The sequence below is a fragment of the Rhopilema esculentum genome, chromosome 4 (assembly GCF_057945365.1).
Source record: "Rhopilema esculentum isolate cy_ngs chromosome 4, ASM5794536v1, whole genome shotgun sequence".
In the NCBI taxonomy this organism is placed as follows: domain Eukaryota; kingdom Metazoa; phylum Cnidaria; class Scyphozoa; order Rhizostomeae; family Rhizostomatidae; genus Rhopilema; species Rhopilema esculentum.
This window is the reverse complement of record NC_142818.1, coordinates 1,142,528-1,161,390: the sequence shown is the minus strand read 5'-3', so window position 1 is coordinate 1,161,390 and position 18,863 is coordinate 1,142,528. Positions and strand designations below refer to the sequence as shown.

General features: G+C 35.1%; 2 protein-coding genes across 2 annotated transcripts; one reads left to right on the top strand and one right to left on the bottom strand.

Moving 5' to 3' along the window:
• The first annotated feature begins 140 nt into the window (after positions 1 to 140).
• Positions 141 to 5,558, top strand: LOC135691136 (low choriolytic enzyme). The gene is made up of 7 exons (XM_065208908.2): positions 141 to 294; positions 1,151 to 1,297; positions 1,736 to 1,859; positions 2,318 to 2,496; positions 2,755 to 2,973; positions 3,951 to 4,166; positions 5,097 to 5,558. The coding sequence occupies exons 1-7, from the start codon at positions 180 to 182 to the stop codon at positions 5,378 to 5,380; spliced, it is 1,284 nt and encodes a 427-aa protein (XP_065064980.2). The 5' UTR covers positions 141 to 179; the 3' UTR covers positions 5,381 to 5,558.
• Positions 5,426 to 18,386, bottom strand: LOC135691127 (ranBP-type and C3HC4-type zinc finger-containing protein 1). Its single transcript, XM_065208894.2, has 11 exons — positions 17,812 to 18,386; positions 16,741 to 16,924; positions 15,432 to 16,019; positions 13,933 to 14,183; positions 12,623 to 13,235; positions 11,062 to 11,231; positions 10,363 to 10,544; positions 9,678 to 9,789; positions 8,745 to 9,023; positions 8,014 to 8,157; positions 5,426 to 6,962 (listed from the first exon to the last, which is right to left on the bottom strand). Exons 1-11 carry the CDS (start codon positions 17,989 to 17,991, stop codon positions 6,885 to 6,887), a joined length of 2,781 nt encoding a protein of 926 aa, XP_065064966.2. The 5' UTR covers positions 17,992 to 18,386; the 3' UTR covers positions 5,426 to 6,884.
• Positions 18,387 to 18,863: the final 477 nt, after the last annotated feature.

Here is an 18,863-nt window from a genome sequence, read left to right as displayed (position 1 = left end):
GGTAAAATATCGTCAGCAACGTAATGATCAACAAACACACCGTCACATTTGCTAGTAATTTCATAAGGACATATCTCAAAAATTTTGCCAAAATCTTCGATATAAACAACTGCTGTTTAAACGAAAAATTTCTCTGCTAATTAGAGTACCTATATATAAGGTCCCAATGCAAAGACAAAATGGATTTGTTTGTATTTTTGGGTGAAAGCATTGCGGCAGTCATGAGGTCATTCGCATTTCAAGCGGTTGTTTTTGCATTGCTGCAGTGTGTTTTTGGAATAGATCCAATGGAAAGTAAGTCAGATTGAAGATGAATTAGCTCTATTGCCATCAAGATTTTATACGCATACATTCTCCACATTCTGAACATAACACAAGCTTAAAAAATATTTATATGGAAGGAAATAAACAAGGTATTCGATTAGGTTTTGATAACAATCGGAATGTTTTTCAAGTAATTTTCGTCAGTCTTTTATGTTGCAAGCACATATTCCATGTCATGAACTAGTGGTGATGTGATGACGTATTTGAAACTTGCTATTAGAATTTTTAAAAATTTGACCGTTTCATGTACGGGACATAATATAGCAGTCACACCTGCGATAAACAGTTAAACCCATCTAAATCTAGCTGAGACAGAATAAAAAGCACAGGGTCGTTTCCCGATCAATAATTGTAATTAGTACTGGTTCTTAATGAAAATAGTGTCTGTCTGCAGCTGTCAACAGTCATTGTCTTGAAATGTAAAGGAAAACACAAGGTTCTGTGACTTAGTGAAACTAAAAACGTTAGTTACGATTATTAACGCTAGCACAGAATAGAGATCTAGCATTTACCTGGCAACATTGTTAACAATTTTAAATAAAACTGCCATCTTCTATTCTATGTTGCTGTATTAACAATGGCTACCAATTTTTTTCTGTCAAAAGCAGTCTGAACTAAGATTTAAATTGATAATAACTTATTACGTTAATTGATAATTTTTTTTCAACGATGTTAAAAATTCAATTTAAAAGTTTGCAATGAATATCAAATCTTGCGCGTTTGAAATAAAATATAACATTCTTTAAATATATTAAGTATTATTTGTATAATACTGATTTGTGCATAGTTTTAGACACACAAAGCAAATTATTATCTCATTTTTCAGATCCAGATCTGTTTGAAGGAGATATGATGCTGACGAAGAGCCAGCTGAAAGAGATTGACCAGCAAAGGGGGCCTGGTGCTGAGTATGCTGCCTTCAAAACAAGGCCATGGCCTATGCCTATCTATTATGAAATAGATCCAGGGTTAAGTATGTGATGATACAGTAAATTTGATACGGTTAAAGACACGTCGAGAGAGTTAAAATTCCTCAAAGAAAGTAGCAATTACAAGTAATAATTACGTTTCCCCTCTTATTCAAAGCATGGTCCATACAACTCTTCTAAATATTGATGGAACTGTACTGTTGATGGTTAGGTCACGTTTTCCTAAGACCTGCCTGGGGAAAGTATATATAGCATTGTCATGAGAGGGTAGCACCGAAATCACGGAAAAGGGCGTGATCTCAGAAATTTCTCATGGGCTTCAATCATCTCTTTTGTTTACGCTTCACAGTAACTGATACCTTCACTAAGACTTTGCAAAGAGATGCCTTTAGTCCTGATGTTTTATCTGGCATAGAAAAAACCGGGAGCTTAAAATGTAATTCTAAAGAAACCCAAGCATGAGTAATTCTGTTTGCGTTTAGGCAAACACAGCTTTGCTGTAAAAGGAATAAAAGATGCCATCAAACACTACGAGGAAAAGACATGCTTGCGCTTTGAGGAGAAAAAGGGGGAAAATGAAACTTTGTACTTCTATAGAGGAAAAGGGTTAGTAAATACGACAATAGCTAAACTGATATTCACTGCCAGCGATAAAAATATAAATTTTTATAATGCATAACTGTACGTTGATAGGCAAGACAGCTTTTTCACAACCATACATTATATGAAATCCCTAGAACCTTGTGATTAACAAAGTCTGATGGCTGGAGCTGAGATCTATAACAAGAGTGCAATTGTTGGAAATTCCAATGAAAAACTAATATATAGCTTTATATGTGAAAATAACGTTATAACGATGTAACCATATAACTAAAGATCAATAGATCAATATAACTTTATATATATATATATTTATATGCTTCTCTCTAATAATATGTCACCAATCATATACCTGAACGCCTTTTAAGTCACATGCGTATCTGCATCTCAAAACACTTCTATTTATCTACAGTTGCTTTCTATATAACAGTTATGTTGTTTACTGCGGCTCTTGTTTTCTGTAGGTGCTGGTCATATGTTGGCTATATTCCAAACAAAATGGCTCCTATTTCATTGGGATACGGCTGCTGGAGAAAGGGCATCGTAATTCACGAAATGGCTCATGCACTTGGATTCTTTCACGAGCAGTCTAGGCCGGACAGGGACGATTATGTTACCATCCTTTGGGACAATATTCCAAAATGTTAGTACTTCTGCTCTTGTTGAGTCTTAATGCATTTTTAAGACACCCATAGCTGTCGAAATGCAAGAGGAGCCGTAAACTGAATTTTCCATTAAGCACAAGAAAGAAACTTTTGGCTGCCGAAATTGCTATTGGTGTCGAAAAGGCTATTTATAATGTATAATTTATATTGAAGTTTTATAATCTATGTACAATGAAATTGTTGTCAATGAAAAGTTACAACAATGTACATAAATTAGATATGCGTATCTTTATTAGATTTTAGAAACCAATTCAAGAAATATACATTGAAGCACATCGATTCACTAAACGTTCCATATGACTACTTGTCAATAATGCACTACAACAGACATCAGTTTGGAGGTGACAAGCCAACGATAGACGCTAAAGACCCTGCATATAAATACAAGATTGGACAACGAAATGGTCTCAGTGAAAAAGACATTCTTCAGTTTGGGATAATGTATAACTGCCCTGGTATGTAAAATTAAACAATCTTTAATCTAACTAGCATTGAAACAACCGACCCGTATTTATTGATCTTCTAAATATCCCTTTTCCCTCTAGATGTCTATTTTTATGTCTTAATATTCATGTTAATGATTTTTCTTCTTCTTGAATTCTTCTTGTTCTGCTTTCTCTTCATGCCGCAACACCAAGCGTGACCAGCTAGTCTCGTTACTCACTAACGCGACACAAGTAACTCACTTACGCCTTAGTAACTCTTTCTCGTGTCGTTATTAACAATATCCATCAATTTCAGGCGGCATAATGTTGAAAAGGAGAAGGGGGACATACAAGATGATGCAAGGAATGATATAAAAATAGAAAAGAGAAATATGCTTTCGAAGATGCAAAATCTTCAATTAACAAGAGAAACAACGATGAAAAATCACAGTAAATAAGCAAAGATGATAGAATTCTCAAATGTGAAGTCATGAAAAACAATTTTTAGAATTTTCGAATTTTGACCACATAACATAGAAGAAATCCATATATACAAAATCAGTCAAGTTTGTAAAAAATAAGGTCAGTTATAGCCAATAGAAGATTTGAAGTTTGCTAACGGACTACAGTTAATTTGGCACAGTTCACAAAGTTATGAACTTAGACCAAATTATAGAGATTTGATGGGGCCAGAGCCACATCTGGTCATATCTCAACAAATTCGTAATACCTTTAATTGATTTTGCAGATTTAGAATGATTTCATGATGCTCTTTCAGGTTATGAGAACAAATTTAAAAATGCTAGAAAAATATTTTCGTGACGTCATCTCTTGCGCATCAAATCGAGCAAAACAAAGCTAAGTTACAGATTCTCAATGTAAAACGAAAAGGCCGGGTATTCGATTCACAAAGTCATCTCTTGGCGGTCTTTAGCTAACTTTGTGTATAGATGACTTCTTCGGGAGAGACACTGGTAAAGAAGAAATAATTTGTCGTTTTTAAACAGGTTTTACCCGCCCACCTGTCACCAAGGGGACTTCACAAAAGCCAACAACTCACGCTCCAACAAAGCAACAAACAACTAGATTGAAAACAATTCAGCCAACAACTACAGTTGAACCAACCAGTATGGCAAGATCAACACTGAAGAAAACAACAACCCGGACCCAAAAGCCAAAACCCACAACGGTAAAGACAACGCCAGCAGTGTATTACAGACAACGTGAGTATTTTTTAGGAATTTCACGGTCTTCCTTAACATGCAAGCTCTTAATTCTATAAAACAACATAAAAATACGATCGTTTCTTTGAAGTCTTCGAGTTCGCTAAGAACATCACAAGGCCTAAATCCGTGTTTACAATAGCATACACTGGAAATGCAACAGCAATAGGAAATAGAATACCATAAATTCTTGAATTGCCCCCCCTCGAAAAGCCACCCCCACCCGAGAACTACAAATTGTCAATAAGCCCCCCCTTAAATAAGCCCCCACTACTACTGTAAATTCTCGAATTTGACCCCTCCATTTGATGACTTCTGAGGTTGCCTATGGCGTTTTTTTGAATTACCACAACAAATTTATACTTTTGGTAGTAATTAATTAAATGGTCATAAAGAAATTTCTATTAAAATAAACGAGATCTTTCAATAATGTCTTCTTAACCCTCGCTCGTATAAACCCCCTTCGTATAACCCCCTCGCTCGAATAAGCCCCTATCCAAAATATCAGAAATAAATTAGCCCCCAGGTTAATTCGAGGATTTACGGTATAGAAAAATAGTAAAAATAAATAAAAATATTAATTGTAAAAATAACTTCCTTTGAGCTAGCGGGACTAAAGATGAATTTACTTTCCATTCTTGCATTGGGGAATTTACATTTCATAATTAACAAACGAAATCATTACAGAAATAGCTAACCGTGTAGCTGTACTTGAAATGACGGTCAACGATATCATTTAATTCTCGCGCAATTAACTCCTTGACAATGGGTTTACATAAAGTCTGATTATGTAAATTCATCTTTTGAAGCCAAAAAAGATGAGATTTAGAAAGAAAATTTTTTTATATAATTAAATACCATAGTCATTCGTTGTGTAAGAGAGCAAATCATCATGTTGACATAAAGCCAACTATTTCCGCTTCCATATAGTTCTGGTATGTGAAAATCGCACACGAAGTTTCAGTTGCTCCTTTGGCTCTGAGGTGAAAGTAGAGTATGCCATGTATGGACGACAAATTGGAATGTACTGTCGCTGGGGACCCGTGAAATCTACAAACTGCAAAGTGCCAGATGCCCTTCCACGAGTTAGAGCGCTTTGCGAGGGAAAACAATATTGCAAAATGCAAGCAAATGATTTGTTCTTTGGTTACGATCCATGCCCAGGAACATTCAAATATCTTGAAGTGCGGATGGGATGCATGAAAAAATCATAGCTTCTTTGCACTCGACGTCCCTGAAGAAGCTTAGAGTCAACAGTCTTCTTGTTATATTCGCTAGCAATTTATTTATCATTTATCATGTATCAATCAGGCGTGGTATAATAGCATCTACGTCACTACATGACAAGCATGGCCACAATCTAAACGTTTACAGAAATATATCATGACTTTATTCAAATCTATGTTTTACAAAACACCACTGTGCAGGGTGTTCTACTAGATATGTAATTAAAACAACGATGAAACCAAGCGGGTTTCTTAACCTAACAGAAATGCAGATCATTCACGATATAAAAGGTAAAGCTACTTTATTACCACAAAATTTGAAGATAGTATGGAAAAGCGAAAAGATACTATTCTTGAGTACATTTCGCCCGACACTTCTCAAAGTAGTATGAGTAAATCATAAACAGATTCGGATGGAAAGTAAAATTGTGAGACTCTTGAGCCTTTCAACTAGATGAAAGGTTAGTTGTCTCCGATTGGTCAAAAACAAGGAACCAATCAGACGTGTTGTTTTTCATGTTGTGTTACTTTCGATTCATATCTTATAAACTTCTGGTACATCTTTGCCAAAATTGGCCTAGCTTCATTAATCTTTATCCATACTTTTACACGTTAAAATATTATCGCAAAAGAACAAAATTTCGGTATCATTGCAATCAGAAAAGTTTCATCAAAATATCGGAAAACAAAATTAAACAAATCATAAAGGCCTTGTCGTCACTTCTAGGTGGCAAATTACAATTAGGCCAGCTAGCATCGGTTGAAGAAGTGAAAAATAACTATTCTAGTGATAAATCAAAAGTTTCTTCGCACAGGAAAATCTCATACTTGATCCCATACTTAATCCCTTCTACCTGTGGATTTAAGCATTTTTTGAAACTGTGACATTATTTTAGCCCTATAACAAGGGATGCCATTTCCCAGTAAATCTTTTTAAGACTACTGCCTTGAAAAACAAAGCTTATTAAAATAAAAATTGATATACAGTAAAACCCGCATAAAAGGAAGCTGTGGTTTCGTTGCTCAAGGCAAACAGGCAAAAGTTGCTCATATAGGCTGTTTTACAAAGCTTTACTTATATCAAAGGTGCTTTTTTGGAACAAAATTAGCTTGGACGTTGTAAAAGATGGTGGACTCAAGTGTAATAAGGCATCTTTCAATCAAAATTAACCAATTAATAGGCCCGCGAGGGGTAACACGTCTACTGGTTGGCCCATTGTTGATTGACTGCCAAAGAATCTATTGATTGCCTTTAATCTGCAAATTCTTTAATGTGGGGCTTTACTGAAAGGTTTGAATCGATTCCTAGCTGATTAAATAATCAAAAGGAATAGCCAAATTTAATCTCGAAGATTTTAGCATCTATTCTAAAAAATTAAAGTAAGATCTTCGAATTTATGATAAAAATGTTCACAATACAACTGTTAATGGTTTCCGTCTCCGCAATGGCCAAATGATGACGTTTTATAGACAGGAAAGGAACGTCAGCGTTTCAATGGCAATTGCCACAGTTCGGATGGCAGCGCTTTGCAGGAGTGCATTGACAGCCTCCAGTTGTGTCCCCATTGCCCTATCAAGAAAAAAAACTTTAGAAATTGAGATTAATCTTCAAAAAAAACAAAACATTAATTTATCAAAAGATTAACAAAAGATTAATCTCCGGATACAGGTAACCTTTCAACGAATGAGTGTCCAAGTGTTAGGGTCAATCGTTATACGTAGAATTAACAATGTACATTTTCACCCTATAAACAGCCCTCATTTACAATTTAAATTCAAAATATAACGAAACAGACAATAAACTTGAAAATTGATCGTACTCTGAAACAGAAATACATTTTTGGCTTATTTCGGAAAATACATTTTGGGTTGGGGGCTTACTCAAGGGAGGGGCTTTATCGAGGTTGGCAGCAAAAAATGCATTTTCTTCCCTTTTCGTGGTTGGTCGGTATGCTTAAAATGCAGATACATTGGGATAAACCTGACTGACATTATACGACAAATTGACTTGGCAATATACACAAATTTCTGCTAGGAAAATTCTGATTTCAGCTAGAGGTGCTTTGTATTGCCAAGACTGCTTAGTAGTTTATAGACAAAGTTTCTTTACAAAGACATTGCAAAATGGCAATAATAGAGGGATGACCAATATGGAAAATAACTTTTATCAGATAGTGAACTATCCTGAAGTAACAACAATACATAATAAGATTAAAAGAGATAAGCCTAACATCTGAAGCAAATAAACGGAAATGTTAAATGCATTTTGTCAATATGAATTGCAACTCGAGACAAATACATTCAGTGAGAAAGAAATAGATCTAAAAAAACGAGAGAGCAATAATTACAGGCGGTTAAATGCTTTCTTATAAGTATGCTTGGAAGGATGATAGACAGAATTTGTGAAAAAAGCAATGTTGCAAATTGGGAAGATGCAATAACATGAACGATTTTAACTGGTTCGAATTACATCATTTTTCTATAGAAAGAGGGTCTTTGTTGGTACCATTCTGCCCGCATTGAAAAGCATTTTCTAGCAGATACAATGTATATTGCTACAGCAGATGCAACTTGTTTACATTCAAGATTTAATACAGGTATACGCACAAAGGTATACGCACCTTAGGACCCCATCGCCGTCCTTTGGTTGCCCAGCAAATTTCAGTTTTGCACATGCTGCACCGCATCCAGTCACAGCCATCCTTCTTTTGCAGTATTATAGCACACTGAGGGCAATTCATAGCATCGCCTTTACGAACAAGTTCCTTCGAGCACGAAAACATGGAAGCTTTAGATATGATGCAAAGAAATAGTACAACAATTGTTTACCTACGACTGCAGACAAAACCTGGCTGTAATCCCTTTTAGGGGAAATGCCTAGGTATGCTGCTAACATGGCAGGAAGAAGGGGAGGAAGAGAAGGGGAAACAGGTTGTGACTACCAGTTTATCATCCCTAGCCAGACCACTGCTGATCAACAGTTAGAAACAAATTGCTGACAAAGATTGTAACTGCCATTTCCAAAAAAACTGAAACCAGCATTGAAATAGGATAACAAAAAACATTAGTTTTTAATTAAAAAAAATTCATTTTAAAGTTATTTTGAAAGAGATGCCTACTCATCAGAAAATGTAGATTTCATAACTGATATAAAATCCTTATGAGGCGATTAGTTTTTGGCAATGTGGCATTTCAGCGTATTAACTATTTGTTTAAGAGACATTTCAAGATTTTTCAACGTGTAAGTATTATTCTTCTTGCATCGTTATGATAAGTAGAAAAAGGAATGCCCCATTGACGAAAGCCACTTTGTAGGATTCAGAGAAGACACTTTAGAAGCAAGAGCATGTACCTCAAGCATCTCTTGTGTTCGCCTCGCTGCAACATCATTCTCTGACTTTATTTTCAAGTCATCTTGGTACTGCTGACACGTCATGTTAAGATGGATAGCTTTACACGTTAGACAGTTTCGTTTATTGCATACTTGGCAGTCAAACCAATTCACTTCATCTTCATAAAAGCACCAACCATTGCAATTCAACGTTTTACAATGGTAGCTGTTTGGAGCTCTGTTCTCCGCGGCATTGACAGATCTCTGCAAGTAGTTCATATATTCCTCTTCGTTCAGAATCTACAGGAAAAGAAGACATGCTGTATCCAACTATTGGTCTTAAAATGTGAGGCAGATGACATTCAATACAAATCAACTTGGTGTTCGGTTTTAAAAAATAATTTGAAAAGTTCTTGCATTAGTTACATAAAGAGGAAAGAATATTAAACCAAATTTTGCAAATATTACAGCTGAACTGATCAGATGAACACTACAAACAATTTGATTAGCTATCAAATCAACATCACTAATGGACTTACACAACATATTTACAGAACTTTACTATCAATGTTTTACTATCAGTATTTAAAGTTATTCGCAGCAAAGAATAATCAGGTAGAAAAAAATTTTCAAATACTGAAAGAAAAATGTGATTGAAATGAGAAATATAACTTATAGATAATCTGTAGGTAAGGGAAGTGCTGCTTGGTGAGAAAATTAAAGAAGCAAGTCAGCGGCGTGTTGAGGATGCCTATTCACGTCGCTACTGCTGGCCATCACAGTGAAGACACTAAAATGCTATAGCCTGTAGGGTTACGGGAGAAACGCCAACAAATAATCGGTTTCTTCAAGCCTATGACTCTTTTCCTGGCAAACTATGATATATCCAACTTGCTATTTAATTGATTGAAACGTACAAAAAAGAAAGGATATGGAATGTTTTACATGACTTACAGAACTAATTTCCTGGGCTGTTATGACCTCAGGGCAATTCACCGTGCCATCAGTAAAGGGACATTTAACCTCCGGATCATCGCTTTGGTTAATATGCATTTTCAAGCAAACTCTGAAATGCAAAATAAACGTTTAAAAATGCTGAAAAGTTCTCAATTGAAAAATTATCTGTTCAGTTGTCTGTAGCAGGGAAGTTGTTTAAATTTCAACCATCCATTAGGTAACGTCACATTTAAAGAAATATCAACGAAATAATTAATTTAAGATTCAAGATTTGTATGAGAGAGAGATAAAATCAATAATCAAAATAAATAAAATAAAATCAACTGCTCGAAAGAAATCATGGGTCAAAAAAATTTCTGACAATTAAACTCATATTCAAACGAAGTTCAAACGGGGCATTAGTTGTTGAAACATAGGGACAAGGAAGATCGTTGTTGGTTGATAGAAACACAAACACAGCAGTAAAGATGACATTTATTGTAAGCTAAAACTTCGCAAAGCTTCACAGAGCTACAATATTAAATTATTTTGCTAGTATTGTGAGAGGATTTTATACCTTCGTACCATAAAGAGAATATGGAATGAACATTGATTATTGCATAGTCCTTAGAAATTTGCAAATTTTGACCTTTCGAAGATAAGATGCTGACAAAATAGAAATTAATAAGGTGAAACAACATACTTGCAAAAAGAATGCAGGCATTCTCGGAGAACGATACCCTCATTCGGTTCGATCGGGGTAAAACAAATCGGACATTCAAATTCCTCTGTATTGGGAATCAAGTTTTTCTGAGCGGTGGCCAATACTTGCAGGTAATTTTCTGCTGCTAGTTTGCGGTCCGGTTCTTCTCGGGATTCTTCAAACTAAAACAATCAAAAGAAGTAAAAGAATCAAACAGATAATCATCCAAGCATAGATGGGACGTTTCCATTAGCTTAAGTTTTAGTCGTATCTTTTAAATCCTTGTCTGGCAATAATTATAAAATGTAACATACTCTCAGTGTGAGTTTATGTATTACAAAAGACTAATAACAATAATCTGATTTTTTTGTAAAGACATTCCTCAAAATATAAGTAAAGAAGACAAGTTAAGTGTAGGGTTAGGGTGCTTGCTCCCTCCCCCCCCCCTGAAAAATCTCATTGCCTAGCCCTTAGAGGGAACTCAATGATGCTTTAAATCTTTGTATCCGATGAATTTCTGTCCTTTTCAATGTTCAAAAAATGCTTTTAGCGATTGAAATAAAAAATTGTAAAAAAGTATATTAAACATGAAAAGAAAAATTGAAACACTCCACTAGACTCACTACCCTTAATGAAGAAGACAGGTTTTCATTGAAATGAAATCACAAAATTGCTAGCATAAATAAACTGAACACGTACATTAAATGCCATTTGCTCCAGCATATATTCTTCCTCGAGGCGCCTCCTCTCTGAATCGTCCACTTCAAAATCTGCAGGTATTTTATAGTCAATTGGACGCGTGGCTGCACACACTGCACAACCAGGACGCGTTGGTGGGTTGATAAAGGTGCACATTGGACATGTCCAGCCTAGAGATGATAGTCTTTAAATTGCAAAAGCTGTACCTTATTTTTGTTTTCTTTTAACGGAGCACAAATGGTCTATTACATGCCTAGTATGTCTAAAATTGCGGCGCTGAGGGGACCTTCACTAGATATTGTGCTCGAATTCGGACAAATTTTCAGACCTTTGAAATGGTTAATTGAAAATGGAAGTGATGTTAGCTTATTTTTTATATGAGAAAAATCGAGCATGGAATTGCAAGACTTATTGATTGTCATTCTATAAGTGACCAAATTCACAGAGCTTTTTATGTGCATGTTCATATGACTAAAAAGAAAAACCTGTATTCAACATCCTAAACTACAGTTTTTTAATTCGTATATTGGTTTCAAGGTATCAATAATAGTATTTATTGTAAGAAAACTCGTTAATACTCTGTCTAGAATCGGAGATGAATAAAAAATGCAAGAGATCAAAATAATTAAAAAAAGGTGTAAGAGAATCTTTAGAAGCCGATAGTGTTATGTCAATTTGATAAGAAGAGAAGATAGCTTTATATCAACAATATAGCTTTATATCTTTAGCTTTATATATAATATAGCTTTATAGCTTTATATATAAATATACAACAATATAGCTTTATAGCTTTATATTGACATAAAGAGATGTGATGAGAAGATAGTGTCAGATCAATTTACAAAATTGAATTTTTTAGGAAAAAAGTGTCAGATAAAATATATTAAAACGTAATGTTTGGTCAACTCTACAAGACAAGAAAACAGTGCTATGTTAATTCTCCACAATTTCAGACAGTAAAAATTTCCAACATTCCTTGGTATCATCTGGGTCACCAGTCATGATACAAGGGTTGCTTTCCTGTTCATTAGTATCACTTTAATTTTCATTCATAACCATCATCATCATCATCATTATCATCAATCAGTGGTATTATCATAGAAGCTCAACTAGCATTTCTTATGACTCCATATTGTGTAAATCTCCATGATATAAATCTTGGCCAGTCAATTATGGGAGTAGTATGTTTTGAAACCTATCCAAGCCCAATGGCTAGCAGCAGGTTTGTAGGATTTTGATGTAAAATGAGATTGAAAAGGTTTGATTTGGCTATGGGAACTGAAGGAAAATTTTAAAGGATTAATACAAATAGATTTGATAAGAAAAGTTTGTTAGATTAAAACTGTTCCAATAAGAAGTTAGAAGTTATTGTAATTTGGTTATAAGGTGTTAGATAAAAGAGAATTAAAGATAATGTTGAGTTAAATTTAATAAGAAGACAATTTAATATCAATACAATAGAGAAATGGTGCTATATCTATCTTGAAAGGTAGGAATGTTGTATAATGTTAAACAGAGGTACAAGAACACAGATAAAAGAAAAATAGATTCTCTTGCGTACCTGTTTTTTTCATTATTGACTTTTGTTGTGCTATAAGAGCTTTTTGGGTTGCACTCTTCCTGGCAGTGGCATCTGGGATATGGGAAGAAGTACTAGACAGTACTGGTGGTACAGGAGGGCCAGGTCTGCCATATCTTCCCTGTGGATTGTTCACATTTTGATATGGAGGATTAAAAGGAGGAGGTGTTCCATAAACATCCTGGAAATAATTTCTTGGAGAATTTTTATTTTGTGCAGATGGTTGTAGTGAAGGCGGCATAACAAAATCTTGTCCTGCAGGATTGGGGAAAGGGGAATTTCTGGGAGAAGCTGCCGGGGCACTTGGATATTGCTGTCTTGCTGCATTTAGTTCTGGTGGCCCATTCAAGTTGGTGCCTGGAGAGTAGTCTCGTGGTGGCAACTGAAATTTATCGCTACTTTGGCTGTTCTTAGGTTCTTGGAGAGACAAATTGGTTTTATCAATCCCAACCTCTTCGGCAGACAGCAAGTAAAGAAAGATGACAGTACCAGTTGTTATTACATTCAACTGCTTCAAACTTTCAACATCTTTTGGTAGGCGTTTGCCAATGACCCAGCGCTGGACTTTTATTGGGAAGCCAAATAACTGTTGGACCTATTACAGATTGTGTATATCTTGGAAAAAAGGTATTCTGCAATTTGAGACAAAACTTAAAAAAATAGTTTCTTTGTAAATTCAAAATAGTCAGAGCTTCTAAGATATCACTTGTTTTCTGGCATACTTTTAAACATATTGATCTTATTGCAAATTATCAAAACAAAAATTTATGTGTCTTTCTTGACACCTGATGCAGCAATAAAAGAACTGAGCTATGGTGTGGATACATGGAAACTTTGTTCTTCTTTACAACATTTTATAGATCAAGTATATATAGGGAAACAGTCAATGACATGTAAAAAAAGTCTGATAAGCAAGCAAGAGCATACTGTTTCGGAACTGAATCTCTATATTCTAAAACATTTTTGCTTGAAATATTTTGTTATGGAAACCAAACTTAACATATAGTTATAGTCATAGAAATTGTCCCCAAAAAGGAAATGTGACTGTGGGGGAATTACCTCCCTCTAGTTGGTATAATAGAAAAAGCATTAAGGACTAGAATGCAACTTGAAAGGCAAAGGCTACTTGTTCAGTATACTGGTATAAAAACCACTGAAACAATTCTAGAAAAATTTCAAAATTCATTGAGTGAAGTTTTAAAATTTTAGGAATTTTAGAACTGTGTAAAGTTTTCTAACAATGATTCTTTTTTTGAAAAAAATGAGTGACTTAGGGTCAAAATGATACTTACCATGTATTTGAGTTTACCAATGCTGCAATTTGGATCAACATCAAGCTTAATTAGAGTGGGTGTTTCACTCTCCTTGTCTTCTACTTGTACTGTAATATTGATTGTACATTCTGGAGGCTTTTCATCAGTCTCAGAAAATAAAGCTTGTATTGTTATTTTGAGTTTTTGCTTTGCAAGCTTTTCAGCAATGTTGGCTGCTTGCACTGTGTTACCAACATCAATTGCTTCTGCTAACATATCACACAGGAAGTCTAGAAAAATAAACGTATTTATTATCTTTTTACATCACAGGTTACCTAGGAACAAAAATGAAAAATGTATTTAGACAGCAGAGATGGTTTTTTCTATTGTATATGTTTAGCCAATGGGCAACAATTCCACAATCTCTATGTTTACTTCATTTTGTTATTTGCTATTCAAGTTATTTTCAACTGTCAAAATATATTTACCAAAATAACTCACTAGTTACGTAAATTTGACAAAAACATAAAGACAACACACAAATCAAAAACCATAAAATCATAATGAAGGAATCAAATAAAATGCTTTGGTTTTCATGATGTAGAGTAGAAATATGTTTATCGTGGTGACCTCTTTTTCAGTATTTGTCTTTTATTCTGTAATTACTGTACGAGGGTGCATTTTATACACGGTTTTATCAACTTTCAAAAAAATGTACAAAGGTGGTTAAAAGCAAAGGTTGAGTGAGTGCCTAAAGTTGAAGCATAATAACTCGGGAAAACTACTTGCTTTACTGAAGGTGGCACCTGATGAGCAACAGTGGTTTATTTTTCCTGGAAAAGACTGGAAGGACCTTTTTGGTGAACTAATGAAGGAGAAGAGCTTTAGAGATTTTAAAACTTGTCAATTTATTCTGATAATTCTAAACAAAATGGTTGACACACTTGGCTTGAAAGAATTTTCCTCTTTAAAGTTTGTTTATTTAGTATTCTTGGTTTTTTTAAACATTCAAAAGAAACATGAATACACATACTTTACAAGCACTTAGAAAAGAGGATTCAACTTATACATGATAAGACATGGAATCAACTATCTGTTTAGAATTTTACTATTGAATTAAGTGTAATGCTTCTTTTACAGAACAAAATGGAGTAGTTCTATTTGTTGTATTTCATTTTAGTTTGTTTTTGTTGTTTTGTACTGTATGTGATAGAATTATAAAATACATGAAACTGAAACTGAAACAGAAATCTTAACTTAGGCAGACTTTGCTTTGATAATTACTTCCTTTTTTCTTGTAAAGGACTTCCATGAAGGGTGCCAGGACAGGACATTTGACCTGTGCCAAGAATAAATAAGAGAGTGAGATTGTTTTCACTTGCCCTCCTTCAACTGCTTACAGAAGCATAGCTTAGTTACTTGCTGAACTTTCATTGAAACATTTGAACAGAAGAGATGTTCTAAGCCAATTCACTACTCAACCCACTACAGAAAAAGTCTGCAAAAGAAAACTGATAACCCAGCTAGAGACTACATACCAGCATTATCACAATCAAAGGCAGGTTTTTCAACACTGTCTGGATTTTTAGAGCCCTTGCTTGTCTGAGCATCTGCTACAGATATCTTTTTGCTGCTTACATTCTCATCTTTTTCCATGTTAATTTCTGGAGAAATAGGAATCAGCATTCTTCTTGGTCCTTGTGCCGGTGTTTCCATTGCAGCTAATGTTTGTGTCTGTGTAATTCCTGACTGTAATCTTGGTGGCCTTGCAGGTAGCTCAGGGACCTTTCTATTCACTGGACTTACCAAAGTTGGATTTTGATATGTTAAAATAGATTCATAGTGATTATCTAGGTCTTCAGTAACCTGAGGAGACCCTCCGTGCATTGAAACATAGTCTTTATCACCATGCAAGGGAAATGAAGTAGGATTTACTCTTCGTAATGGAGCAAAATGTTGTGGTTGTAGATTTAGCTTATCGTAAGTGTGACAATCAGAAAAACTGCTACCATCAGTAGGGAATGGAACATTGCTTTCAATTTTTCTATAATAAATTGGTGGAGCTTGTTGAACATTAGATGGAGGAGCATAAATATCATTGTTAGCCTCTGGAGGAATTCTGCCATCTAAAAAAGCAACATGTTGAATTAAACAGTAGAATTAGAATTTAACAGCATAGAATTAAATAATGATGAAGTTTAAGAAAAAATGGGATGTAGACAGAAATGTTAATAAATTTCCCATTCTTTAAAGGCATTGAGTCATTATAAAATGGATTGGGTATACCCACCAAAGTGTCAAAATCTCCTGAGTCACAATTTTCATGACTGAGATACTATTGGTTAACCCGGAACTGGTCACATGAATTCACTTCGTACTTATTAACAAAACAGTTTCCATCAAAAGCAAGTCTTCAACAACGGATGCCAATATAATGAAACTGCAGTGATCACGCCGAGACCAGATGACCCCCTATAGAGAAGGCCTATTTACCTTGACTCAATGACTTCAAATGTCTCATTACCCACTTTTGGCTTAAAATGCCCCCTTATCATGAATGCTTCTGCCTAAAGATGCTTCAGGAATTGATATTAAGGGCATCTACTCTTTTTCAAAGCATCAAGCATCTTATGTCACTTAAAAATTGTTGATTCCTGGGGATTAATATAGGATTTACAAGAGTTGCAATGTTGTGAATTTTGTGGTGAAAGAAAACATTGTTTTGGGGAACAACCTTTAAGCAACTTAGTATTTCGAAGACGTTTGGCAAGGATGGTAGCATATCGAGAGCCAGCTCTAGTATATCATAAAGATGTAGCAGCAAATGAAGCAAACATAATTTTATACCTTTCTGGTCCATCAATCTATGAAGCAGGTTTCCAAAGCTTTGAATGTTCTGCTTAGTATCAGCTATCTTCAAACCATATTTCTCAACACAAACTGCCATATCTAGTTCTAGGACAAACCAAGATGGCTCCTGGAGTGGTGGTGGATGAAGAGCTATAACTTTACTAAGTTGCAGCCTTAAAATCTGAAAAAGACAGTGATCTTACTTTTTGAACAGTTAATGAACAAACATGGTAATATTTGAAAAATTTAGCAAAAACGAGTTACACTTTGTCAACATTATCAACACTGACTCTCTGGTAAATAAAACCAATCGTTTCTGATTTCAATCCCAGTCAAAATTAAATGACCATTAATTTTCATCTGACACGGGAGCCTATTGAAGTTACATATTTGCTACCTGGTTTTTGGAAACATTTGATGAACAGCTGTTGAATTCTAGCATGATGAAATTATGGGTGAGTAGCAGACATAGGTAAGAGAGTTGCTTGTTTAGGTCAATTTTAAGAATTATTCTCTCAATATTACATTTTAGTACCGTGGTCACACCATGGTTGGGCAGTGTGTTCCATTTGACATTTGTGGTGTAACCATGGTTCAGCCATGGTTATTTCACCTCCCAACCATGAAAAACCATGATCCAAAACCATGGTGGGGAAATGGTAGAACCATGGAATACCATGGTTGAGCAATGAAATTTTCGCAGGGTGTTTTAAGTAGTTTATTGCAATGACTAAAACCCTATTTTTGATTTCTAAGAAATATTCCAACAAAAACTAAAAAGTATTCTTCTAAACGTACATCATTATGCCTTTTCTAGACGCATGCAGAGGTATAAATAAAGATATTTCTTTCCTTGGCCATTTATTCATAAAATGATTATAAGAAAAAAGGAGAAGAGGGATAGCCACTAGCAAAATCAGATCTATGAATTTTTCCAGGAGGACATCCCCTTCCCCTTTTTATTGTAAATATTACCATTTATTGGAGGAATCAAACACCAGTTTCTTACATACAGGGGTAGATCTCTTTTATCGTACAATATTTTAAATGAAAAAAATATACACATACTTGATTATTACTTCCTGTTACTACTTTGACTTCGCCCAATTGTCTGCCAGTTCCTCCGTTATGAAAAACCCAAACTTGGATTTCGCAAAGGTCTCTAACGAGAGGTTCAAAAGTGTTTTTTGATAGGTCATATCTATGCACAGTCCCTTTGCAAGAAAGCAATTTGTTCCAACTCATCATGGGAAATTAATTATATCATCAGCAGTGATAGCTAATTATCAACTGTGGACCAAAATTACTTTGATTAGGAAAGTATAAAATGTTTCTTTGCTGTTGGATGCACGAAAATCGATAGAGATGCACCTGGTGATGATACCACTTGAGTAGCCACTTAGGCCCGCTGAAATTTCTCTTCCGATTCCATTTCCTTGGCTGAGGATCAATCGAGTGCAGATGCGCAAAGGAGTGTCCAATAACAGAGGAAATTTTATTCTAGAGAATTTTAGATTTATGAGTCTCCAGACATCTCTGAGTGCAACAGTTATTTAACACTGTTTTGTTCTAGGTCTTGGATGGACAACCAAGAGTTTCACTTCAGTTCGGGTCTTCGGTCTTCCAAGAAGGATCACAACTGAAACGAGGCTGGCTACGTCATTGTCCAACAATAAGTTCGTCATATCTTTGGATTTACAAATTACAACTACCACTTTGAAGAGCTATTCGAAATCTGATTTATTATCCATAGAAAGGAGCGCCTTTGTCTAAATGACGAGGTATTACCAAGTGTTTTTACGTAATCAAGATATGTCACCTACCTAGAACATAGTTCTGGTTTACAAGCATTGTAGGAGTGAGGCAAGGCTGCTTTCTATCTCCTGTCCTGCTCACCTTTTTGCAGAAAAGAATTATGTTCGTTCCACTGGAAAAATACGAGGCATCAGATGGGGTGGACTAACTGTCAACAACCTCCGTTTTGCTGACGACATCGACTATGAGAAATAATTTGAAGAAATAACATCCGAGCTCGACACAGCAGCAAGCAGATTTGGAATTGAGATAAGTACTTAAAAAGCAAAGTTAAGGTCACAGGAAAAACATTACTGAAAAGGTCT